Genomic DNA, 27,816 nt, shown 5'->3' with positions numbered 1-27,816 from the left:
GCGGAGACTGTAGATGATTCATCAGCTCTGCCGTGAGCCAATGGGGGGCCTGTAGATGATTTATCAGCTCTGCCGTGAGCCAATGGGGGGCCTGTATATGATTTATCAGCTCTGCCGTGAGCCAATGCGGAGACTGTAGATGATTCATCAGCTCTGCCGTGAGCCAATGGGGGGCCTGTATATGATTTATCAGCTCTGCCGTGAGCCAATGGGGGGCCTGTATATGATTTATCAGCTCTGCCGTGAGCCAATGGGGGGCCTGTATATGATTTATCAGCTCTGCCGTGAGCCAATGGGGGGCCTGTATATGATTTATCAGCTCTGCCGTGAGCCAATGCGGAGACTGTAGATGATTCATCAGCTCTGCCGTGAGCCAATGGGGGGCCTGTATATGATTTATCAGCTCTGCCGTGAGCCAATGGGGGGCCTGTATATGATTTATCAGCTCTGCCGTGAGCCAATGGGGGGCCTGTATATGATTTATCAGCTCTGCCGTGAGCCAATGGGGGGCCTGTATATGATTTATCAGCTCTGCCGTGAGCCAATGCGGAGACTGTAGATGATTCATCAGCTCTGCCGTGAGCCAATGGGGGGCCTGTAGATGATGTAGATGTTCTAATGACAGGCACTTGGCCTGCTGACCCTTTCTGCTCTGAAGGTGAATGTACACTTTATGGCAGCTGGCCATTATCGCTGTCGGTAGATCTCCAGCGAGGATGGTCTTGTGGTTGTGAGTGAAGAATCAGAGTTTCACGGGCTTCAGAAGACGAAGGTGTACGCTCTTTGCTAATCTTCAGCTAAGTGGAGTTGAAGATCCTTGCCAGGACCTTGATTGGGGTGTGTTCCTGATCTAAGGCGTTGGCCATGGGAGCAGGGGCATACCCCCTCCCCAATGATAATGAGACATCGCTTGCAGGATGCAGATTTAAAGGAACGACACATGCTGACGACAGTAGCCTAGGGCTGTGCACTTGCCCTTTTACGCTTCCCCTGAGATTATTGCTGAGGCCCCAGTTCACACAGAAGAAGAAGGTCTTTTCATGAAGGTCACTTGGGAAGAAGCGCTTTCAGTAGATCCGGGAAGTTGGGGGTACCCCAGCCACTCACAGGGTCCCAAGACGGAGAGGCACAGAACCCCTGACCTTCCACTTTATCATCTATGCAGGAGAGGTGGCATCCTTCAGTGACCTGGAAACAGACAGAAAGAGAATAGTGAGTATCATGACCTTGAGCGCCATCCAAATTCCACAGCGCAAAACCGATTCCTAAATCACGCGGAAGAGTTTGAAGATTCCATCATCAGATAAAACACCAGCTCAGTGTGGAATTCGGAGGAAGCTAAAAGTGCACAGCCAAAGATACTGCAAGGTACAGGGATAGTAAGCAAACTACAAAAGAGCCATAATTGGCTCATTCCCACTAACCAGGACGCCCCTCTCTACTGTGAAACTATTAAGACCATGTGAACTACTTACCAAAGCACCAGACCAGGATGCCTTCAACTTTAGAAGAACTTGGGAATTGATTAAATAAGTACGGCCCCATCACCAGTACTGGAAATGAAGACGTATGAAAGGAACCCCCTTAACCGCCCCCAAGGTGCCTTCTTCAGTTGTGCATTAAAACACTGGCCCTCAAACCAGCCCACATCAGACTGGCCGCTCCTCTCCCACAATCCAGGAAGGAGCTGAAAATGCAACTATTCAAGGAATAGCTCATCATCCCCGTCCAATAAGGACCCACCCTGGGATCTAGCTCCTAACCTTGATACCCATGTCCATGCCTCCACTTCCTGCCTGTGCTCGACCGCACCCTAGTATCTAACTCCTACCCTCGATACCTATATCACTGCCTGAACTTCCTGCCTGTGCTCGACCCACTCTAGGATCTAACTCCTGTCCTCGATAATGATGTCCCAGCCTCCACTTCCTTTCCGGTGCTCTACCTACCCTGGGATTTAACCCCTACCCTCTGTACCCATTTCCCGGCCTCCACTTCCTGCCTGTGCTCGACTCATTCTAGGATCTAACTCCTGTCCTCGATACCCATGTCCTTGCCTCCACTTCCTGCCTGTGCTCGAATCACCCTGGGATCTAACTCCTACTGCCAATACCCATGTCCCGCCTTCCAGACCATTTTACTTTGAAGTAAAATTTGAGGTTATTTCCATGAAGTAAATTACCACTAAGTAATTTACTTTGCAGATACAGCGGGACACCCTACGGACCACCCAAGCACACAGCCTCCTTCATTAAAGAATTCACAGACTTGGTCACCATCTTGCCTCTCACACATGCCAACAACACCTTCCTCAGCAACTTCAACATCCCTGGCAAACCAGTAACCAAGTCAATGAAAGAAGATCTGCCAAACTAGATCTCTTCACACAGCACACATAAGACCCAACTCAAAGAAAAGGTAATATCCCCAACCTCATCGTCACCGCACTGCCCACACTCCATCACAGCTCCCCAATCCCACTTGACTGATCAGACCATCTGTCAATCCCCTTTCCCATTATTCACACCACATCAGTCAAGCAAACTCATTGGAAACCATACAAACAAGCCTTCAGATAATTCAAGAACTTCCAAGTGGAGGCTCACATGCAAGACCGTGCCAAACTCCACTTTGCGTGGGCTGATCTACCTCAAGGAACCAGGACTGCGACTCACTTCTCCAAGAAATTAAAACCACCATGACAGAACATCATCAACCACCATGCCCCTGTGAAACAATGCACCCTCAAGCCTAAACCTTCCGCACACCCTGGTGCGCTCAAGAATTCAACTTCATCAAACAAACCACCACCACCAGAAAACAAAAATCCTGCATCGCATTCGACCTCGCCATGCTCAAGGAACTCCATACTACACACAGAAGACTGATCACCACATCCAAGGCCAACTACTACCAAAACACCATAGCCAAGGCCAACAATGAAATTGGAGTCAACTTCAAAGCTATCAAGCACTGCATCAACCCCCTGCATGAGCCACCTATACCACACTCCACCGAAATATTCACTGTCATCAACTCTCTCTTCCTCAATCAGCATGATCCACCAACACATAGACAATGCTACAGCTGACAGCGCACTACACATCCCATCTTGCAAAACTGCAATTAACTTGGCAAGCTTCAAGACACTCTCTATGGAAGACCCCACTAGCATCCCTCAAGGCAATATTGTATGCACACAATATCCTCTCTGCCTCCACACCTCCCTTACCAAACGATCATTAAACGCTCCCTAAAATAAGGCACCATCCCCTCGATCCTCAGGACCAGACAAATACTCCCACAAGAAACCAACACGTAACCCCGCCTATTCCAGCAACTGCTGAGATGGGGGAGCAGGTGCAAGTGGATGTATGCCACCTGACCTAAGCCCCGCCCAGCTGGTGCCTTCCTGCCTGCCGCTCTTTTTCACCACTTAGCAAGCCCTGCCCACCTGGTGCCTTCCTGCTTGCTGCTCTTTTCCCTACTTAATGAGCCCTCCAGCCTCTTTTCCTTTACAGATGGGGAGCAGATGCAAGTGGATCTAGGTCACCTGGCCTAAGCCCCACCAACCTGGTGCCTTCCTGCCTGCTGCTCTTTTCCACCACTTAGCAAGCCCTGCCCCCTTGGTGCCTTCCTGCTTGCCGCTCTTTTTCACCACTTAGCAAGCCCCTTCCACCTGGTGCCTTCCTGCCTACCGCTCTTTGTCCCTACTTAAGGAGTAAGGAGCCCTGCAGCCTCTTTTCAGTTGCAGATGGGGAGCAGGTGCAAGTGGGTCTTGGTCACCTGGCCTAAGCACCACCCACCTTCTTAGCCCTGCCTCTTCCTTCCTGCTCTTAACTCTTATATCAAGGGCGTCTCTCGCCCGGGCGTCTGAAGCGAAGGGCAGACAAAGAAAAGGGCAACTCCTGTTTGGAAATGTTCAGACCAGGAGGACCCGGGGCACAACCCCCTGCTCAGACAGCAGGTAAGCATGTACCAACATGTGTTTACTCCCTCTGTCCCCACAGGCCATCCCTGCACTCTCTGGTCCCCCCGTGTTGTTCCCTTGTGCCCCCCTTCCCGCACACAGGAGTCTGTCCTGATACATTCTGGTTTCACCATCACCATCTTGTGGCCAATGCTGGATTTGACTTTTATGGACTTCATTCATTCACGGTGCGTCACCCTTTCTCAACTCTCATGCTGGACTTCCTTTGCATCTTGTACTCATGGTGGCCCTGAATCATGCTGTTCCCATCTTCATCTTGTATCCTGGCTTGCAACATTATCTGTTACTACTGACTTCTGCAATTGTATTCACTCTCCACTCTTGCTTCTCCACTCTTTTGACTGCTTACTCTCTGTTCGCTCATCCTTTCCCTTTCCCCTTTTCCTATCTCCTCCCTTTACTTTCTTATATGCACTTACTCTATCAGAATTGTCCCTAGACCTAGTATGATAGCAACCTCGTCTGTCTCCTCCCCACATCCCCACCAGCACTATCTGAAACGTCATCAGGCCTAGTACGATAGTCGTTTGTATTGTTCCTTAACTCCCTTTCTGCACCCCTTCTCCGGCTCTACCAGAAATGTCGTCAGGCCTAGTACGGTAGTCGCCTGTCTGTTTCCATTTCCTTCCCACTCTCCCACTCCCTTCCTTATCTATGTCTTAGCTCTTGCACTATCTGAAATGTCGTCAGGCCGAGTGCAATAGTTAACTTCACATCCTTACTGTTCATGGCCTGTAAGAATGTCATTGTATTTTCCCTTGTTCCCTCCCTTGCCTTGAAGCGCTTTGAAACACATTGGGTATAGGCGCTATATAAATAAACTATCATATGATATCATACTGCGCCATCACCTATCTTTCCTTCCTAGTTAAGATCCTTGAGAAAGCAGTATCCACGCAACTCCATCAACACATCGAAACAAATAATCTCCTTAAATCCTACCAATCTGGCTTCAGATGCAGATGCAACACAGAAATTACTACCATCAAGGTAAACAACAATGAGCCTCATTACACGGTAGGCAGTAAGGGTTTACCGGTACCGGTATTTTACTGGTACCGTTAAATCCTTACCGCCTTACTACGAGGTCCCTTTGCGGGTTGGGGAATTTAACGCCTGCTTTTTGCAGGCGTTAAAAACCAACCCGCAAAGGGACCCAGGGAGCTAATTACGGTACCGCAAATTGCCCTATGGGGCAAAAATGGGAATGGGGAAGGGCAATGGTGGAAGGGGGAATTACCGCCCCGCCAACCTTGGAATGGGGTGGTAATTCCCCTTTCCACCAAGGCGGTACCGGCAAATTACCGGCATGAACCATGGCGCTAGTAGCGCCATGGTTTACCGCCTACCGTGTAATGAGGCCCAATGTCCTTAAAATCCTTGATGACCACCCTTGTTTGCTGGTTCTCCTTGACCCCTCAGCAGCATCTGACATTGTAAACCACCATACATTCACCGACAATCTACATTGCAGCTAGCTCAAATAGTACCTTTCTAATTGCCACCCGTTTGTATAAAAGGATTCCTCCAATCACCAACTCTAACTATCCATTGTGGAGTCCCTCAAGGATCCATCCTCTCCCCAGCCGCATGACCTTCAATCTTTACATGGAACCACTTGGAACCCTCCTCGTGCCATACAAAATTCACATCCATCAATACGCAGTTGACACGCAGCTCAACCTCAAGATGCCCACCATCAAAAACATCCATAGGCTCAAGGCCTGCCTCCTATTGATCCGGCTGAGCGGGTCCCTTCAACATCCACCTTGACTCCTCAATCACGGTTACCACTCTCTTCCGCGACCTTTGCACCTCGCTCCCCCTCTTCATCCTCCCCTCTGTTCTTACCTACTTGGCTGGACAAACTCTTGATGCCTTCATCCACACTGATCTTCTGCTCTCCCCCTCTCTCGTCACCCCTCTCTCCTAGTCAGACCACTCCCTCCTCTCCTCTCGCCTGGGCCCCCTCAGCCCCCTGACCTCACATCCTTCAGCTCGGCCAACCTCATTCTCGGACATTCGCCCGATGAAAAAAGTGTCAGCTGCTGCCTTCGTATCTACCTTCACCCCCGCCTCTCTTCCCATTGCAGACTCTACCACTGATGTTGCACTTAGCAACCTCCACCTCGCCATCACCAACACACTTGATATCCTTTTCCCAGTCGTGAGGATTCGCCTGAAACATGCCACCAAGCGTAACACTTGGTACAGTTCTGATCTAGAAGTCCTGAAGCGCAAGTGCAGAGCTGCAGAACGGAAGTGGCAGACCTCAAGCTCATCCTGTGACAAACTGGCCTGTCGCCTTCTCCAAATGCAATATTGTATCTCCATTCGCTCCAAGAAGAGAGCTCACATCCAAGCCCGCGTCTCTGGAGCTTCTAACAAACTGCTGAACTCTTTAAAATCTGCAAGGAACTAGCCAATCCCTCCGCAGTCTCTACCATGCATCTTCCCTCTCTGGCCCTGTGCACTGCACTGGCCACCCACTTCACTGCAAAAACTCAGGACATCCTGAGCACCCTCTCCCCTCCCAGCCCCCTGCCGCCCTTGTCTTCCCATCCACCCTCAGCCTTCATCTCCTCCTTCTCTCCCATCACATCAGCTGAGCTCTCTAGGGTAGTCCGCTCTATGAAGGTCTCCTCCAAACAGAACGACCCTGTTCTTCCAGAACTTTTAAGGACAACATTGGCTCCCTTGCCGCTGCACTTGCTGATTTCTGCAATCACTCCCTTGCTACTGTGTCTTTCACCTCTTCCCTGAAGCACTCTCTTGTGACCCCCTCCTAAAAAGCCTTCTGCCGACCCCCTCATGTCCGGCTATCGCCCCATCTCTATATCCCCTTCATTGGTAAACTCCTGGAGAAATTTGTCCTCCCACAACTGACTCAACATAATGCATGAGCTGGTTTGCTGCCTACACGACCATCAGTCTGGGTTGCAAGCATCTAGAGACACGGAAACTGCTCTCCTGAACACCTGTGAAGACCTGCTTGCATCTCTGGACTCTAACTCTCCTGCTGTTCTCCTTCTACTTGATCCCTCCTCTGCATTTGATACGGTCAACCACTCCATCCTCATAAAATGGCTCCACGATATCCTAGATATCTCGGAGCGGGCACAGGACTGGCTGACCTCCTTCCTCACCGACCGTCCATCCGTCCATGATATGATATGGCATTTATAACGTGACTATACACAAGTGTTTCAAGGCACGACGAGGCAAGGGGGGGAACAGCGGGAAGACCAATACAATTATCTTATTAGGCCAAGTGACATTGAGATCGCACAAGTGCAGGGAAGTGGGGGAAAGGGAAAAGTGCGAGGGGGAAGGGGCAGTGCAATACATAGGATCAACAGTAAAACAAATAATTGAAATAAATAAGAACAATAGGTAAAAAGTGCGGCCAGCTTGTGGCAAGTGCAGGGGTAAGTGCAGACATCAAGTGTCAAGAGCTGGTAGGGGAATGTAGGAATACAGTGTTGTCCGGGAGGCAGTGCAGGTGTGCAACTGGCAGGGGAGGGGACCTGGGCCCGAGATCAGAGGGTAGCCAGGTGACCAGTACAGTTTCAGCCAGGATTTCAGCAGGGGAGAGGAGGAGAGAAAGCAGAAGCAAAGAGGAAGGTCTTGAGGTGCTTCCGGAACCGGAGATGGTGCTCCTCAAGTTTCAAGGAGGCTGTTACAGGTTATCTTGGGCTCTGTCTCCTCTCCCACCTCTACCTCTACCTGTGGCATCCCATAGGGCTCCAACCTCTCACCCTGGCTCTTTAACGTATATCTCACTCCACTTGCTCACCTTATTTCCACTCCCCCCCCCACTTCCAGTGTTATGCAGATGTCACCCAACTCTTCTTCAACCTTCCCTCTGACACTCCTGCTACTTCCTTTACCATTCCTGACTGCCATTCTGCTATACAGTCCTGTTGTGCCTCTAATGATCTCTGCCTCAATGCCATCAGGACTGAGTTCTTTCCTATCGGGATTCCTGCTCCCACTTCCCTCTGGCCACCCTCTATTGCCCCCCCCACCCCCTTCATCTGAAGCCAGAAACCTCTGAGTCATCTTCAACTTCTCACTTTCTTTCATCTGTCACATCACGGCCCTTGCCAAGAAGGCCCACTTCCAACTCCACCTCCTCAGAGGCATCCTTCCTTTCCTCACTTTTCCCCAGAAGCTCAATGTCTATAGAGCCCTGGTCCTCTCCAGGCTGGACTACTGCAACAGCCTCTTCCTTAATCTACCCTCTTCCTCTCTCCGCCCCCTAAAGCTTATCCAGAATAGGGCTGCAAGACTTATCCTTGGCCTCAAGCCAAGGGACCGCATCTCTCCAGCCCGAAAATCTCTCCACTTGCTCCCCGGTCGCTGCAAGAAGCAAATTCAAATCCCTCTGCATCTTCCATAAGGCTGTCCGAGGCCGGGGATCACGCCATCTACAACTTGCTCTCACCAAATACTCTCCCTTCACGTCTTTACGTTTTCTCTGGTCCCAACTCTCTGTCTGTCAAGTGCTTCTGTAAGCAGCAAGCTGGAGGCCAACCTCTTTCCTCAGCTGGCTCCCTCCTCTGGAACAGCCTTCCCCTTCCTTTCCGTCTTGAGCTGGATCCCCTCAAATTCTGGAAGTGCCTCAAGACTTTCCTCTTGACCTCCTCCTTCTCCTTCTCCTTTCCCCTCATGTGCTAAACCCCTCAGTCGCTGAGATTCGAGGCATTGGTCCTTATGTGTCCTCTGGGTCCTGGCCTTCCGGCCAATCGCTTTCAGCCCCTCTCACTCCCAGCACTGGCCCTTGGGCACTCAATGGCCTGTGTTCCCTCAAAGGACTGCACTTATTATATCGGAAGATGACCACTCTTTACTATGTGACCTCTGCCAAGCACTTAACGGTTCCCGGCAACTTACTGCCTGGCATTTGCCATTCCGGGGAAGTTCCTGGCACTTATCCCACCCCACCCCCACCACCTCCTTGTCCATTCTCTCTCTCGGCACTTGCACGATCCGAATGCTCACAAGGCCTAGTAGGACCACATTTATCCTGTTCATTATTGTATTCTATTGTCTTTGTCCCATGTTCCCTCTCTGCCCTGTGGGCGCTTTGAAACTCAATTTCCTGCTGTATAAGCGCCTTACAAATGCACAATATATATAATAATAGGGGTATTGATGCAATTTGGGTGGAATGAGCTCAGGGTTTACGCCCTGACTGCAATTGGCAGATGAACAGGAAATATCTCCAGGGTCCCTTTTGGGGCCTTCTGGAAGATGACATCCTCGGTAGGTCCTGGGTCAACCACAGGTTGTCCTTTATTACCTTAAATACATTATGGACTCTTAGTAGTATATCGAGTCCACGGCGAAGACAAAAAAGTCAAACCTTATATTTGGAATAGATCACTGGGTCTGTGGAAAAAGGACGAGCCTTTGTGATTGCATTAGGGGAGTGCAAGAGATTGCAATTCCTGGGAAGCCTCTACTGCAGTTGCAGGAGATTAGAGAGGTGCAGTAAGCACTGCTGGGGGCCCTTTGCAACTTACCCCGACCGGTGCAATTTCCCATTGCTAATTGCATTGGGAGGGCATGGAAAGTTAGAGATAAGATGGTGTCGACAGTGTAGCACGTATAGCGGGGCTTCAAGAAAGCGTTCCAGACGCTTCCTCCGACGTTAGACGTTACTATGACTAAAGTAGCGGTCTAGGTTTTATACGCATTGACCGGAAAGGGTCGATTTATGAAAAGGGGCTAGATGGGAAACGTAAATTCAGCCTCCTACACATACTCATGGGTTAATTGTTTTAGATTCCAGACTTTGGGTTCTAATATAGTGTCCATGTGATCACTCGGGTGCCAAAGGTTATGCCGCTTTCGTTGATAAGCCAATGATCACATCTCTACCCTGTCTCCATTGCAAGCCTTGGCCACTTCTCTTAGTGTCATGCATTCCTTCTCAGCATCCACCTTCCACACTCTTCGCCAAACCTCTTGCCTCGGCGTGACTTACATCGAAGAGGGCGCTGCTGCTCCCGTTGGCCTGCAGTTTGTACAGCGCTGGATTCAAGAAGCCCAGAGGGCGAAGCCCCTTCTGCAATCGGTGGTCATTGATCAGGGCGAGGACGCCACCGAAGACCGGAGTTGAGGCCTGTGAGGAAAAGAGAACAAAGGCGTGAGCAATAGAAGGTGAAAGTGGCAGCATGGCGGCGCTTCTGGCTGCATTGCTCTGCTCTGCCTGGCTTCCAGTCCTTTGATGCTGCTGTAGGACTGTAGGTTGCAACACAAGGAGGCTGAAATCTCTACAACCTACGGTTAAAAACTTCCAAGGTTCAGAAACCGCTTATCACAGTACATGAGAGACCAAAGGGCTAACACCCTCAACCTTGCCCTGTCCTCCTCCCTGCTCTGGGAGATGGTTGCATGAATCATGCCACTAGCCCAATACTTCTCATGGTACCCATCAACCATGGACCGCAGCCACCCACCTACATCGCCCGCTGCTCTTTCAAGGACTTCCGCAACTGATGCCATAGAGGCCAGAGGGCCACTGCCTCCTCTAGACTTTTAAACACAACACAGCCATTAGTGTAGGTGACCATATGCCACTGAAGCAGAGCCATAGCGCACCAAATTCACATATGTTCTGTGGAGATCTTTGACACCAAATGCATCATCTGCCTAGCAGAGACCATCAAGCATAAAAGCAAAAGCAGAATCGCCTTGAGAACTGCACCCTCTTCAAGACAGCAAATGCCTCATATTACAGAACAATAATAGCAAATAAATCAGACGGGTTTCTGAACTCTGTCCTGGTGGCGCAGAAGTTCAGAAGGCCAACCTAATTACTTGGAACAGGGTAACCTCTGGACGAGCCAGACTAATCAAGGTAGCGATCGCGGCGATCAAGACTAGGTCTCAAGAGGGGTGAGGATGACTGAAAGCCTGCAATGAGCACACAAAGCAAGATCACTTACAAACTACTCCAAACAGTTATGTTAAAAATATATACACATTTATTTCAAGGCCTTTAAAACAATGACCGTAGCGAGAAAATCACAATATAACGATAGTAAACCAACACATACCATATCAACACAATATATATACAAATACAACAAGTCTCAAGCGTTATATGCACGAAATGTGTAGTCCACCTAAAAGGGAGGGAAAACAGGCAGTGCGAAATAATGCTTAGACCCAGTTCGCCTTCAGAGGCACCTAACTAGATGGAAGTCCGAGCCCTGCGAAGAGTGGAGCCTTGTGCTCACAAAGTAACTGCACGCGCTGGTGCCAACGGGCAAAAGGAGAAGCTCTTCGAGGGAAATCAGGCAGTTCAGTTTAGTGCACAAAAGAAGAAGAACAAGTTCCGCGACTCAAGCGCAGCCTCCAGAGTGAGCAGAAGCAGAGCGCGAGTACGGAAAAGGGTGCTGTTTGACACAGCGGGGAAAGGCAATGGGCTCCTGCAGGAGGGCGACCAGATCCTAGCTATGCTACTCACCGGTCCCCGATGCAAGCAGACCCAGGCTTCTCCGCGTCAGTTTCAGCAGCTGGCATGTTCAGAAGAGCAGGGAACGCCTCGTCGTCGTGTTGAGTAAAAAGACGTCCCAATCGAAGAAACCCGCACAGTTTGTTACCACAGCAGGGCAACGGAGCGGCCGTGTGTATCTGAGCCAAATGTACACTACTCACTTCAGACCTGGGAACGCCAAGTGTACGAAGCGTGTGAGAGTGACAAGGACTCGAAATACTACACAACCTGGCGGCGGTTACAGAGCAAGACCCCCGTGTAAGCTGGTCAGTCAGCTGGATGGCCCAGAGACGCTTCCGAAGGCTTACTGACAGGAGATGGTGAAGATGCTGAGAATAGCTGTTCCCGCTATTCCAAGGGTCGAAGTACCAGTACTGGCTCGATCAAAGGTGAAAAGGGTTTCACAAGGCAAAAGCAGTGCAGAGGAGAAGTCCTTCAGCGGGTCACCAGCGATTCCTCGGTCCAGCCTCTTGGTTGCAGGATACTTGGCTCCTGTATTCCTTCGTTCGTGAGAACTCAGGAGATCGACATGGTAGTGGTGTTTCCAGCCCCCTCTTATCCACGGTTCCCTTCGCGCCAAAACGGAGGGGACCCAATGGGAGATCCGCTCATCAACACTAACACCATTCGTGGACCAATCACGGACCACGGTGGTCCCAGGAATTCACACCACCCTAGACTCTCTGGCACCCAGGATGTGTATTGGGACCAGACATCCCAGCCCACATCCTGGAGGCACACACAAGACATGTAGAAGCCCGCAAAAGCATCCGTGTTTCGCGGGAAAGTACATGCCCAAATAAGGAAGGCCCCGGGTCGGCTCGACCTGGGGAAGGTGAAGGGAGCAAGACGGTCAGCGGACAGGACAAAGGAGCCTCGAGGTCTGGCCATTTTGGGAGCCAGGCCACCATTTTGGGTTAAGCGCGGAAAACGCGCTTAGAACGCCAAAAGGAGCTCAAAACACAAGAAACAATCGCTGCCACCATTCCCGTCCCTGAATCACTTGCACCGATCAGATACAATCCTAAACGAGTATCTAGGGCCTGTAGAAGGCTAGAGACCCAAGAGAGCTGTAACTTAGCTTACAGTGCCCTCTTGTGTCATGTTGCACGAAAGCCGCAACATGATAAAAGAAACTACGGGAAACAGCGTTCCCCGGTACTGACTGTCTTAAGGGCATATCAGTTTCCCCGTAAGAAAGGAGCGAAAGCCCAGAGGAGTGCTGCAGAAGGCTGCACTTCTCTGGCGAAGTCAAGAACAAGGTGAAAAACAACAGCAAAAAGTTTAGGGGTTGCCACATGGAAGGAAAATTACCTACAATTACGAAATCTTTCCTAACAACTTTCCAGGCTGTGAAGCACTGTTGCAGCCCCCTTCCACAGCCCCCATGTTGGTAATCAGTAGATAAATGCTATGCCACAAACCTCTTCATTGAAACGACCTCAGAAATCAGAACATACATTGACAACACCCACTAACTTAGACCGCTGTTATTCATTAGTGTTCTGTGTGTTTTCCTCACGCCATGATGCCCTTGGGTGACCGTGCGCTCTATAAATGCTGATAACATAACAGAACACTAACCCGACGCCCCCAGCCGTCTGCTCTAGGGCTGAACCCGGCTGAATAGCCAGTCTAACGTCAGGCCCATTACTACTATTAAACTCGCCAACATCTTTGCATCCCTTGAACCTACCACGTACGAGGTAGTGTCCTTCCCGCCACCGTCATCCAACAATCCAAGGTCGAAGCACCTTTGCCCCCTTCAAATCATCAATAAGTCGCTCTCGCAGGAGACATCCCCCACACTGCTCAAAACCGGTGCAATACGCTCAGTTCCCCTCCAAAAGGAAACTACCCAGACAATCTCATCAGATACCACCCAATCACCAACCTTCCCTCCCTGGGGATGGTCCAGAAACCTGTGCGAACAAATAGTGCAACCTGGTGTCTTACAAGGCAGTCAGACCATCATGTGGGCTATTGATGACACACTCCGTATCATGGAGAAAGGTGACTCGTGTCCTTGACCCATCTAAAGCCTTCTACACAGTCCACCACTTGATCCATTTCACTACTAGCCTTGCAGATGGGGTTCTCTGGCTCCATTCTTATTGCTTCACCTCCTACCTACTGGACAGACTCCAGCTGCTCCAGATGGGGAGGTTCAAGCTGATGATCCACCCAGTCACATACAGGTTGCCCAAGTCTCCATCCTGTCAAAAGCCTCTAGGACCTCTCTCTGATGATTTCGACATCTCAGTCCATCAAAGCTCAGGAGTCGGTGGGTGGCATAATGATACCTAAAGGTCACTTGCGCCCAAGACTTCTCACAGCTTAAACACAGTCTTGCACTTATCCAATCCTGGGTGTTAAGAGCACCATAACCGAATGCGCGAATCTCGGCAAACGCACCCAAGCAAACACTCATCCAAAACTGGCTAGCCTCACTGAAGTTACTGCCCCTGGTTACTGGCCCTCACTGTTGCTACCATGTTCGAGTAACAGCTTAAAATCAAGTGCAGAAGATATTGGCCCACCAGATAGATCTTCACTTTAAATAGTCTGACTGTAAACCATCCAGACCGGCTGCCTTACCCACTGGGAGAGCCTTCACACAGACCCAAATCTCATCCCAAGTAAAAACAATGGGGGCCTCCCCCACTCCCTGCTCGGCCATGATGGGTTCTCCCTCTACATCAACATCAAAGAAGATGCTGGAAGAGTGGGGGGCCCACCTATCAGCCGATTTCTTCGGATTATCAAATCCCCGGCTGACTAGGCTCCAAAAGAGCTTGCAATCTTCAGTCACCACCGCAGACTCCAATTGCTCCCATTGCTTAAAAATATGCCTTTTCAGCAACTTACTATAATCAATCTTAAGGGCGTATCATTGGCTGCCATTCAACCCCCACCCTGAGCCGCCCGCTGATTACCCATTTCAACGTCCTGCATTCCTGGTCATTCCGGGTGCACCCCTAGTCCCTGGCCTATCAGTCCGCTTTCTGCGCTGGTACAAACACTTACTTTCACAGGATATTGTCACAATTAAGTCTTCGGACCATCTAATAATCCCAGTAGCACCCGCTAGGGCGTTCCTGTACACAGACAGGATTTCCTCCAATCTGTCTGAAACCAAAATCATATCATGATTGAAACGAAAAGAACACTCCGGTAGACACCTACTACTCTCAACCTCCGGGGCAGGGGTCTGACTGGGAAGCTTCAAAGCTACAACCAGGGGGAAGTGGTCACTATCCATACCAGCGGCCACCTCAAAGCTGGTAATCCAGGGGAAAAAGTAACTATCGATCAGGCAGTAGACGATTATAGAAACACTATTACCCCGTTGGAAAGTATGCCTGGCTGGACAATCCCCAACACACCTCCCCTTTAATTCCACTAGATGGTATTCCTTCATAAAGTAACCCAACTCCTCACCCCGGACATCTCGTTGGGGGTTTAGCTGGCATGTAAAGATCTGAAGATCAGGAAGTAGGGTTTCCCCTGTTACCATGGATACCGTGGAGCTACATCCCATTGGACATAAACACTAGAACTGATGCCCTATGAGTTCCTCACAGGGCACAAGGCCATTAAAGCATCTGAGCCTGCCTGCGCTTCGCTTCCTATATCCTAGGAGACCACCATGACACCATGTCACTCTTGCAAACCTTGTATCCACCTTTGTGCAGCAGCGCTGCTTCCTAGGAATGTTTGCACTTTATACATCCCACATAATTATACGACCATACGTGGGGTGGACATTTCTATTGGAGATGTTGAGAAGTGTAAATTATGGTAGTCTGCTTTGATGCAAAGTGTCCAGAGCACAGCAGCCAATCCCAGGCTGCCATCAGGCATCAACTGTGATCTCCAGGCACCATGGATTAAAAACCACTCAAGGGCTTGACGACAAACAACAGCTCAACTATAGTGTCTTAAGTGCAAACAGAGTACATGCTACAGACAGGGAAGGAATTGGGCCGGAACGCGACGGAACTGTGATCCGACAAAGATTGTCTTCCCAGAGAGCCTTTCCATGTAGGCCTGATGCCCGACTGCGAGAATCTCCTTAATGTTGTGCGTTTGGAGTCTGCTGAGCAGCTCAATGTTGTGTGAGAGTTTACAAACTGCCTCTGAAAGTAGTCCTTTACTCACCAAAACACCCCAAACTCGAGTAATGAAACGGTCCAAAGCTGTGTATATGTCTCATGCTCTGCACACATTTTACTGTCAGGGTGACTATTCTGACAGATGAAATGAGCACCATACCCAGCGTGCCTTGCATGCTCAGAAGGAAGGAACATTGGAATGACTAACACAAACATGTTTGATAAACTGGTGGTCATTATGATGTTCCCAAAATGTTTTATGCAAAGCAGCCAGCATCCTCTTTTCAGGGCACCCACATTATTCCACATCTAGCTCTGCCCCTCAGTCCCACCTGTACTGCTGACGATCCACACTGATGCCTGCTAGCCCCTTCCCCGCGCACAAAGGAGAGGAAGGCGAGTTCCCCCAGCAAACTTGGTCCCTTTCCAGCACTGACTACAAAAAGAACAAATCCCAGGCTTGCGCATAGACTGAGCTCACCAAAAGACCATCAAACGGTCTAGAGAAACCTGGGAGCTCCAAAAAGAGAAGTCCTAGAAAAACAGGTAAAAAAAATAAAGAAAATGCTAGGCCATAAACTATGAGATGGCAGTAATCGTTGGTCCACCTTCTGGCCCTTGATGAGCGTGCATGCCAAGACCGGCAGTAGAACAGCTCTTACCGAGGTGCCCGACACCCAAGGGATGGGGATCCGGTTGCTCACGACCCAGTAGTTGTCAGAGAGGGCGGCGATGTCGGGGTAGGCGCGGCCACTGGCATTGTAGTAGCTCTTGGGAGGTGGCTTTACCATGCTATTCAGGTAGTTCTTCACAGCAGAGACCTGGCAAGAAAAGCACAGATTTGATCCTTGTCTTAAGCTCTGTTAACACCACTTGTTCCATGTATGGTGATGTACTTTTTATGGATTTTAAGATCTGTGATCTTTGTATGAGCTGCCTTGACCGCCTTGGTGTCAAGCTCACGGTGTCTGGAGAGGTTTCGGCTCACCTGATAGTCTGGCATCGGGAAGACATTGCTGAATCCTCCACCGCTGATGTAGTCCGTCACCTCGTAGGTGAGCAGGAAGGGGTTCTTGAAGGATGTTCCTCCCACGGTGGTGACGTAAGGGCTGCGGGCGGGAGACAAAAGAGAAAGTGACGCCATTTTAGGCATCATCACCAAGGAGAGCCAAGCCTAAATCACACAAGTTCCTCCTGAAAGTCATGGCCTTGATTGTCACCAGCGCTTCAAGATCCAGCGACAGACACCCATATCAACCCAGACACCTTAAATTCCACTTCCATCATTACCAGCGGCATCATGCTCACAGACATCATTCTCATCGCTCTCGAAACCTTGGCCCGCTGTGTCTGACCCTCACGGTTTTCAGCATTAAATGAGCTGTTTCTGGCACATAACGAACCAAAGAGATAGCTGAAGGCTTCGAATTAATCTCAACAACTAGCTGATCTGGGCAAGCTAGCACACCGCCGTTCCGAGCCCAGTCTAGCCACTGTAGGAGGGAAGCGGGCACATGCCAACAGGTCTTCCCTTTGCATTCCCTCAGCTTTCAGATCAGATGTTTGTAGCACCTACTGAATCAGATACTCTGCCACCTTTGCGGGTCACCCAAAGCAAGCAGCAAGGATCCGATCGCTGGCGATCCTGTAGCACAGTATCCAATGGCAGGGATGCCCTTTGGGTGTCACCATGGCCTGCAACCGGGTAACCCGCTCTGCTGTTTTATGTGATTACATCGATTAGACGTGCACTTACACTTATTTTGTACTTTTTGAAACCACTTCCTATGATTTCCTTAGGGTCAAACATCGTGGGAGGTCACTTTGGGAAACATCAGGGGATGGAAGTGGGTAGGAGGTCTCTTCCGCTACCCTATAATTTGAATGAAATGGCCACCACCAGCCTGCACTACAACCTCCAGCTTTATTAATGGTGGTATAATCATTAGTTGCTTCATCTCAGACACTCGGCATCACCGCATGGAAGCCGCGCAAGCCTTCATTCTCACGGTGCTCCAACTCTTCACGCCCTCATCATCGCCATCGTTGACGGGATCAATCCAACACTCATCGTTGCCACTTGCAAAAGCACTTGCCCATAATCCAATGCTATGAGCTCCCTTCACAGGAGCTGAGTGCTCCGGGGACTGGAGCACATATCACAGGGACAGACTGCGGGGCTACTCCCTACACCCCGTTTAATCACTACGTACCGGGTACGCCAATATCACTGTTTGAGCAGCCACCAGCTCATGTTCCAACAATCGTAATGAGGTTTTACTTTCATGATGGGTTGTGTTTTTACATCTATGTTACCCCATGGTCTGCATCCTAATAACCTGATTAAAGGCTGAACTGCAAGTTCTTACCTAGAAGCCGGAAAACTGGGTCTGAACGCGTTGTCCCCTTTGGCTTTGTGCCAGCAGCCGGCCCCAGAATCCCCTGACAAAGAAAACCACAGACATTAGAAGTCACACAGTGCGAAGAAAGGTCTGTGCAACCGTTCCCTGACCCACTGGTGGGCGGTGTGATGAAGTCAGTGCCCAGACCTCGTCCCAAGAGGGGAGGATGACACTGGGGGACAAGGAAGGCGGCCTACCAGGGCCATAGGGCCATTGACTTAAGCTACTTGGCGAAGGTAACAGTTGATATCCCCAGAGCGCCTTCCCAATAACATGGACAGCCCGCTCAGCTGCATTCTGCCTCTCCCGCCAGCCCACAACCTGCCCTAGAATGTCTTCACAGCTGGTGAATTTCTTTAATTGGAGGGGCATAGATTTTCACCACAATTATGCCAGAGTAACTGAGCCCAAACTAACCCAGAGCAGTTTGGGGTGGTTCTCCTCCCAAGAAAATGTTTTGAAAGCTAGGTTAAAATGGCACACTATGCAGCACAATGGAAAATTGGGTAAACGGTCAGACAGATTGCAATCAGTTTTGTGGGTTAACTCATGAAAAAAGAAATAGATGTAAGTCACCAACAGTGCACAGAAGCATTTCCACAACACCTTCGCCCACAATATATGCCAATATAAAAACATATATGCCTGTAGTTCCATATAGGAACATACTCAAGTTTGCTTTGTGCATAATGCCAGTAATGATAATATAAGAAAGCATGTCCAAGCTGGCTCTACCAATATATGGCAGTATCCCCACATAAGATCATACTACTGTTGGCTTTGCTATTAAAAATGCCACGAAAACGTGTCCAAATTGGCTGTGCTTATGTAGGCCAGCTTAGATATGTAACAAAACGTATGTTTGGTTTACCTTTGATGCTCAGTAAAAAATACCACGACACAGTAAGAAATGATAGCCGGACTAGCAGCACTGAAATTTGCTAGCCTTGCTACGTCATACAACTTATGTTTGTTTTATCAAAAATGCCCAGTAAAAATGCCATGCCACAGTAAATAATTATAGCTAGACTGGCTGCACCAAAATATGATGGTCTAGCCACTAAACAAGTATCGTGCTTGCTTTATTATAGATGGCCATTAAAACATGTCATGCTGTAGTACATCCCCCTCTGCCTGCCAAAATCAGCACTCCGCCTCGGCACAAGCACACACATTCATACAACATTCACTTGCTCATTCACACACAGCATTCACAATCCACATTCAGTTGTGCACCTATGCTCTCACTGATTCACACAAGCATACATACACACACTTATATCATAAACATTAAAGTTCATCTTCCATTAGCCCTGGTCTGGACTCTGCTCCTCACTGCCACCACAAAAGCCTGGAAAGCACAGCTGGAAAGGTGCTTCCTGTTTCCTGCACATGTGTGGAGGATCTGGAAGCTCCAAACCCAATGTCCCAAGCTGTATGAATGTGCAGAGAGGTGCGGGAACGCCCCATATGCATATTCAGATGTGCAGTACCCCAGCCTGCATCCCCAATGGGCCATGCAAGTCTGGGGAAGCAAAACACCCCGAGCCGTGCAAAAAAGCAAGATAGCAACAAAACACGGGCTCTATTGTACCATTCCCAATCACCTCACTGGAAACGCGTCACTGCCCTCACATCCAATCCATCTGGCCTAAACGCCTCTCCACACAAATCTACTTGCCCAGGCATGTTCAGATTCGGCTATGCAAGTATGACGCCCTGTGCAGAACATCCCCAAGACGGAATGAAATGGCGCCATGCTCATCATGGTTACGCATTAGGGCACATACCTGAGGCGAAGAGTATGGAGAGACCTCTTGCTCCAGCCTTCATGAACTCCACATTAATCCGCTCCATGTAGGCAATTGAAAGACTGTCTTCATCATCTCCGTAGCTAACGGTGTGAACCCACGGAAGGGACGACATGTTGCTCAGCAACAGCAGCCAGTCCAAGAATGGCTCCTGCGATTCGTGGCGGCCTGCAAGAAATCCAGCAAAGAGATTATCAGATCCAGTGTGCATCCAGGTCAAGTCTTCCATCTTTTCCAAATGCTGATGGATACACTCCATATAGGGTACTACCGGGAAGAAAGCGCTTCAAGGAACTTCAGAACAAACGGAAAAGGTAGGTAGAACAACCTGGATTAAACTGGAAAAAGGCTGAAAAGTGGATTATGGATGTGGGACTGCTCTTACGAGGTAACTCTCTAGCACGCCCTCCCTGACCACTTTCATCCAAGTCTTTGCGCTTGCAAAATCTCATTACCTTAAAACTGGCCAATCAAACCTTCATGTTTCCACTTCCATCCACTGCCTCTTCAGGCAGCTGCCTGCCACCCTCGCCTTGAGTTCACAAAACCAGTTCTGTTCCCAGGGACGCATTTACAATAAGGCACACTAGGCCATGGCCTAGGGCGGCAGAGTGCCAATGCAGCAGCATTTTATAGCAGTTTCTTTTCATCGTACTAGGTGCCATTTCTTAATGTTCATTTGGTTGATCCACAATGCCCAAGTGATATTAGCAGTCACTGCACTCTTGATCCACAATGCCCAAGTGATATTAGCAGTCACTGCACTCTTGATCCACAATGCCCAAGTGATATTAGCAGTCACTGCACTCTTGATCCACAATGCCCAAGTGATATTAGCAGTCACTGCACTCTTGATCCACAATGCCCAAGTGATATTAGCAGTCACTGCACTCTTGATCCACAATGCCCAAGTGATATTAGCAGTCACTGCACTCTTGATCCACAATGCCCAAGTGATATTAGCAGTCACTGCACTCTTGATCCACAATGCCCAAGTGATATTAGCAGTCACTGCACTCTGCCAACGTCTTTGCTGTCCAAACTTGTATAAATGGCTGAAATTCACAAGGTTCTAGAGTTAAGGTGACTTTTGTAAAAAAAAAAAAAAAAAAAAACAACAAAAGGAAATGTATACCAAACCCAGAATGCATTAGGAATTTAGTTATACAGCTCTGCCTGGCATATATGGCAAATATGAAGGTCTGTGGTCATTCTTATGCCCCCAAAATGCTCTTTGATATGCAAAGCAGGCCATGGTTTTATTGGTGCCACGCCCCATTCTTTCTAATCAACACACAAATCCTTGCACAAATGAGGGTTTTCCATCCTGAGAAGTAAAGGTTAAAGGTTAAAGGTGTGTCATTTTCACATGCTTATGCTTCAGGTGGGCACTATAATGACGTTTAGAAGAAGCACAACATTCCCTCCCCTCCCCCACATTTCGGAGGTCTATGCCCGCTCAATGAAGACAAGCATGAAATAAGATTGTACAGAAGTTAAAATGGCAAAGAGGAAATCCGAATGCACAAGTGTATCAAGAAGCCTGTGAAATGATACCCGGAACCATAGAAGGGTGAGCGAGAAAAGACAAGAGCTGTAAAGGAGAAAGGTTTGACGACGCTGCTCAGCACTGAGCAGGAAAATGGCCGCCCGGCTGGGCTCATCATGTTCAGCTGCACACTCAGTACTACCAGGAGAACAACTGCAAAGTATGTCAGGGAACATAGAGCAGTTACATTTATAAGTAACCTTAACATACATTGTAAACAAGGCATGACTTTTACTGTGAAACAGGACCTTAACACAACAGCAGGAAATCTATATCTATTACCCACAAGGCCCAAAATGCTCTTATGTATTACACAGCCCATGCAACTCTCGAAATGTTAAATTACCGCAAACGCAAGCTGGCAAGCCCTAAAGCCTAAACCACACCCACAAAGGTAATGGTGTGCTGGAGCGCTCAACAACCCATTACTCAGTTTCACTCTTGGGGTGTCGGATATTTTGGACAGTAGCATGTGTTACAAAAGCTGCCTGCACTGCGCCGCTACGAGGAGTGCTGTTGCTTCCTATCCATGCATGTTCTGGGCCGCCCTTATCCATTAGTCCACCCTGAGGACGCACGGCCAAATGTTCCAAGAACCTTCCCCGTCTGTTTTTACTCTACTGAGGTGTTTATGCCCAGGCAGAGTTAACAAACGTAACTTGTGATTTTGCCATATTGTAATGACTTTCCATCCCTAGGGATTGGAGGTAAATGGGCTGCACTATGTGCTATCTCGCCTTATCCCCGTGATGCGCCCAGCTAGCACAGGAGCTGTACTGTCTCATTCGACCCTTGGGAAGGAGGTTCAGTTCATTTTAATCAACACCTCTTAAGCTGCGCCTGAGCAACCTGCATATATTTCCTATGTAAGCTTCACCACTTGACAAGTTCACATGTAGACATGTAGTTTGTTCCTTGAAACCTTGATATTACACACCAGTACAGTTGCTTCTCAAAAGGGGACTGGAGGCAACTCGCGAGAAACCAGATGTTAGCATTGACCCCAAAATTCTCATTCCAACCCTCCCTTTCTTCTGTCCAGTTGTCAGACAGTTTATGTTGCTATCAGGGCTTCTGAAAGATGGTTTCTGATGAAACTGAGAGTAGTCCATTGGCCTCAACACGTACCTCCAGTGCACACAACTGTAGACCACACGGCCTTCTCCAAATCCTGGGCAGCAGAGACCTGAAAACGTGCATTCAAGCGATATAGCATAGGAGATGACAGGCTTGGATTGACAGAGCGCAAGCAATACGTTTCTAATCCCTGCAGCCTTAAAAACGGCCTTATGTTGGTATGGAGCCAAATTGGAAAAAAGTGGGGGTCAAAAGGGGGGGATTTTGGCCAAAGGTGGATAGAGACTAAAGAAGGTACAGAGTTGGGCGAAGATGTGGAGTGAAGTTGGGGAGGGGACACTTGCACTTAATTTGGCCGAGTTCAGCAGAAAACATAAATACGCCACTGTGCACGATTTACACAGACGCTATGCAAACGCGCTTGCACGCACACGATAAACTGAGTGTCTGAGGGCCCTTGTTTCCTAGTGAAGGGTTATCTTGCACCCACTTTGGTGTAACTGTTCTGTCTAAGCTGCTGAGGAAGAGCACTCGCCTTTGGCTTTCCTGGAGGGGAGAGACCGCTTACTCTGCTCTTGGCTGATCTGGAGTTGGCTGTGTGCATGTCTAAATGCACAGACACCAGCTGCACTCTTTGGCCTGGTGCGTCTTCCCACAATGTCTTGATACACTGAGTGCCAAGTGCAGCCTTGGACATACAGAACTACAGGTATTGATGCATATATTAACTAACAGACCTTTGGTGAATCCCAAATGATGTACATTTGGAAATCAGTTCCAGGAAGGTTTGTGCGGTGATTAACGCATAATCTGCATATAGCTGCAGTGGCCGGCGATCATGGGTCTGTCACGCAGGGCGTTAACTCATCCATCTAAGTCATTAATATACGTTAGACATCAGGGGCCCGGGAGACCGCTGTAGCCTATCCCCCTATCTGAAGGAAATATTGATCACTCCAACTGGACACCTAAGGAATGCATTTCCCTCCAAATACTCAGCATGGAGTATGGATTACCTTATTTGTGACCAAGGACGGGAAACGTCCATGAATGCAAGATATATTGGGGCTTGTGGACCAACAGTACGCTTGCTAATAAATGGAGCAAAAGCAGACTGAATGCCGGTTCATTGTGCCGAAACTGAACTGAACCAATGATATGCGATGGAAAGACTTGGAACATGCCATCAACCTTCCCCGAACCACTTTCGGAACACAGGCAGGTAGCACTTAGGAGAGAATTTGGGCACTAATGCATCGGGTCACTAGTATAGACTTTTCCCAGCTAGTCCGGTTCCTCATAGGAATTCAATAGAGCATTGAAAACACAAATTAGAAGCGGTGCCCAAAATGCGATATCAAATTTGTACGGATCCGTTGGACAACAGTCTGGCCCGGCACTTTCATGCTATTCTTCAGTTCGCCACGCAGGAACAATCTCATTAGGACTGGAAAGAATGGTTTCGGAATCTCTGAATTCTTACCCAATGGATCTTTGGCCGCAGCAGGGATGCTGCCTTCTTGTATATCCCTAGAACGGCACAACACATGAAAAAGTGATGATCCCGTCAACCTGTGATGACCTAACAATCAGCCCTAGAACTGCTGACATCCCCCTTAATCCTGCAGTTCATTATTAGTGATGGCAAATTCACGTCTTCCCAGCCCGCCTCTTTTTCATGCGCTTTCCCACCTCGTACAGATTTGTTCAAGCACAGCCTCTAATCAGCCCTCATTTATTTTGTAAAGCTTCAGAAAGATCTTTTTAGCAATTTTGGAGTTTGCAGTTAAAGAGTTATCGTGAGATTTACAGGATAATTCAGATCTTTGTTTTTGTTGACAGAGTCAGTTTCAACGTAGATAACACTGACATGATCAGTTAACCCCAAATAATGGTCTACCCAAGGAAGAAGAGGGGCCTCCAGAGGACGAATTAGGAGGCCATTTTGACTCAAAATCAGCCATTTTAAGGCTCAGCTGTTATTACTTAACGTAGAAACAGTGTTTCCAAGCACCCATGCTGTCTATAAGAAATGCAGGATTAATATGAAGAATGAACATTAGTAGCTGTATTTTAATGTGACGCCGTAAGCGGCCGCAAAGCCCTGTTATTGGCTGGCACGAGTAGTGAAGCCTCTCTCTCCTCCTTCTCCTCCCCATCTCTCCTTCTCCCTCACATTCCCACTGCTCTTCTCTCCCTATTCCCTTCAGTTTAATTGCTCTTCTTACTGGTTTGTTGATCGATTCATACTGTAATTTGCTTCTACCGTTATATTGTTTATGTTTTATGTACCAAGTTGTTCAATTGTACAGCGCTTTGGCGTAAAGCGCTATATAAACAAATAAATACGACACAATACAAATACAATGTACAATTAGAAAGCAGCGGGCATCCAGTGACAAAAAGGTGTAGCACGTGACACAGTGTTGCGCACGTAGGCTGATGCTTTCAGTTTCACCCATGTGACCCTACGAAGCAGGAAAACGGGACATTAGGCAGCAAATCATGTGACCAGGCTAGATAGATAGGGACAAGCAAGAGACAGGATGCTCGAAGACCGCAACTTCAATGACAAAATAATTCATTTGTGGTGGAGGAAGAGCCGTGGGTGAGGAGCGACGCTCAGATACCTGGATTGCTGAAGACCCAGGTAGAGATGTTGGCTCCGGTGCTCATGATGTACTCCACGTCCAGGCTTGCCTCGAGCCCAGCTCTTCCTCCGCCCTGATGACCCACCAACTTGTCCACCTGATTGTGATGATCGAAACTCCTTCCGAAAAGCTGCATGAATTCCGCAAGGTCAGCTTGATGGAAATACTGTTCCAAAAACTAAAAAGAGGGAATAAAATCACTCAGAAGTAAGGGACAAGGAATCACTTACAATGAAAACAACAGATTCAGAAAATTGGGAACAAGGTCATGTGCGTATAAGGAGCTCTTACGCTGTGGTGACCGGCCTCGATTATGAGGTCGGCAGTGTGGGAAAAAACTGCAGTAATGTGGTGGTAATTCTGTTACTGACACATTACAGCACCACCGAACTAGGAGTTTGGCAATAGAGATGTATGTTTACCACCGACCCAAAGTTGGAGGTAAAATGTTCTTCCTACCACCACAATTCCGCGGAAATACCACTGGTGAAATTACATCCAGTGGTAATTCTGCCAAAATCCCCATGGAGGATCTATGTATTCCAAAAAATGGGGACTTAAACAGCCTTCTATTACCATGGTAAATCCGTGGGAGCAAGTGGCGGTAAATGTAAATCCACGTCACGGTATTTGAGGCAGATTTCAGACAAACCACCATACTCGCATTGAGGCCCATTGCCTGGATCTCGATCATCTTGGAGGAGGAGATTTTTCTGATTATGCCCGCTTAGCTACCCTAAGGGATGTTAGTACAGACACAAATATCTCAAAATGAAATCGAAGCTATCCGAGACTCAGAGGCGCCCTCCGTGTGGGCCGTCATGATGAAGGGGAGATGGTGAGGTTCTGTGCAGAGGGTGCTAAGAGGTGATATCTGTAGGAAGGACAGCGACCTCCTCCCAAATGTGAGGCTGTCAATAGGAGGGTGAATGGGAGAGAGTGATAGTCCTCATACAGAATGTGTCAGAATATGAGGGCAAGGTTGCCCTGTGCCAGAGGATCCTGGGAACGGTTGAGCTTCCCCAAGCAAAGCCGATGTCAAGAAATGTCTGTGGGGGTGACAGAATGCAAAAGTAAGACGTTTCTGGCAGTAAATGGGTTTACCTGCATGCAGAGAATAGTTACAAGGTTTGTCTCTGGGAGAGAATAACACTATAGCATTGCATTAAATTATTCACTCAACTGTCCACTCACTTCAAAATAATAGGTGTTATAATCATCTAACTTAATGGTACTTGATTCACTGACCATGGAAATCGAACCTGTGACTATGGGATGGACACAGATCTCTGAAGTGAGCGCTTAACTTGCTGAGCTACCTTACAAGTTCCCAGAGGTACAGCTATCAGAATGTGAGTTTTTGTTGATGATGCATGGGCTGGCTAGGAAGTTGGTGCTGTGGCCAACCCCCAGATTTCCAGGGCAGTTATCAGACGAGGGTTGTAGCTAGGGGTATACCGAACTTCGACTTTGAGTAAGTATTCGGCCGAATTCCAGCTGAAAAAAAGCTATTCGGCTCCGGCCGAATAGTTTCTTATTATTCGGCTCTTGCCGAATACTTTGACATTCTCATTTGAATGCAATGCAACATAAACTCAGAAAGGCAAATATAGACTTCAGTTTCCAAAACTGAATAGAATTAGACCAGACAAATTGCTATCAAACCGCTGAAAAATATCTTATATTGTAATCTGCTCTTTAGGGCATGTTTTGTTACAGATTCTTAGACAAAAAATGTGCTTATCTTTTATACTTAGCCTGCAACAATACAGCAACATCTTTTCTTTTGGTAAATGTTTATATGCAATGTGCACTTTTTTCAGTTGGAAAAAACAAACTGAAAGAATTCTGCATAGATACTTTCAGTTCCTGTCATGTCACTTTCCATTGCGTACATCATAGCGCCCCCCCCCTTTTATTTTTTTAAGGAATTGAGTCTTGAGTTTAACATTATCTGATATTTTATCAGGAAATTATAAGTTGCATATGTTTGTATATTGGTGAGAAAGAGTGGCGAGGATAAGTGACGCATTTCAGATTTCCTCTTGACTTGTGCATGAGCCGACATTAACCATTTTATACATTTCTAAACTTGACTACATCGACTTTGCAACTGGATAGAAAATGCAATGCATCTGATTCACAAAGGCAGTCCTTTTGCATTTGTGAAGCCTCCTAATTTAACTGGCACTGAATAGGCAACACTCTTCTGTACATTTGGTCCCTTTATTTTGGGTATATCTGCTTTATTTCTGGCTTTTATACTTTAAAAATAAAGATGCTACATTAATTACAATGAAGAGAAATAAACGTATAGAATGCATTTAAAATGGGGCATTATTTTTTTTTAATAAGTGTGTTTTTTGAAGTTTGGAACATGACATATTAAATAAAGCAACTATTCGGCTTCATATTCAGCTTCGGCCGAATAGTTGACAAACTATTGGGAATTCGGCCGAATACTAAATATGCTATTCGGTACAGCCCTAGTTGTAGCACAGTAGAGTCTCACCTGTGCACACGCTTGGCTATTGTTAGGAGAGCCTCCAATGTCGGTGTCAGAGAGGTTGTATCGCTGTCTGATCAGGGACGGGGTGACTCCCAGATGGAGCTCCACACTCCGCTGCTTGTGGTCCTTCCAGGCCTTGCTCAGTACTTTGGTCTCCACAGGAAAACGGTGCAGACCCCCCACTGCGGCCCCCGAGAGAAA

At 48.2% G+C, this 27,816-nt stretch overlaps 1 protein-coding gene across 1 annotated transcript; it reads right to left on the bottom strand.

The window, feature by feature from the left end:
* Positions 1-443: 443 nt before the first annotated feature.
* Positions 444-27,794, bottom strand: LOC138528642 (tripeptidyl-peptidase 1-like). Its single transcript, XM_069640461.1, has 8 exons — positions 27,619-27,794; positions 25,086-25,284; positions 19,809-19,997; positions 17,986-18,058; positions 16,605-16,725; positions 16,279-16,437; positions 9,984-10,121; positions 444-1,188 (listed from the first exon to the last, which is right to left on the bottom strand). The coding sequence occupies exons 2-8, from the start codon at positions 25,240-25,242 to the stop codon at positions 1,048-1,050; spliced, it is 978 nt and encodes a 325-aa protein (XP_069496562.1). The 5' UTR covers positions 25,243-25,284; positions 27,619-27,794; the 3' UTR covers positions 444-1,047.
* Between the last annotated feature and the right edge of the window lie 22 nt (positions 27,795-27,816).

This window comes from Ambystoma mexicanum, chromosome 7q (assembly GCF_040938575.1).
Source record: "Ambystoma mexicanum isolate Mex_15411 chromosome 7q, UKY_AmexF1_1, whole genome shotgun sequence".
Lineage (NCBI taxonomy): Eukaryota > Metazoa > Chordata > Amphibia > Caudata > Ambystomatidae > Ambystoma > Ambystoma mexicanum.
Note: the sequence above shows the minus strand (reverse complement) of the source record. Positions and strands in the feature narration are given on the sequence as shown.

Excerpts from the sequence above, each read along its gene's own strand:
- LOC138528642 (XM_069640461.1), bottom strand. The coding sequence starts at position 25,242 with ATGCAGCTTTTCGGAAGGAGTTTCGATCATCACAATCAGGTGGACAAG. Across the intron at positions 16,726-17,985 it reads CCCAGTTTTCCGGCTTCTAG|CCCTTACGTCACCACCGTGG; the intron begins GTAAGAACTTGC and ends TCCCGCCCGCAG. Across the intron at positions 1,189-9,983 it reads GCAGCAGCGCCCTCTTCGAT|GTCACTGAAGGATGCCACCT; the intron begins GTAAGTCACGCC and ends GTCTGTTTCCAG.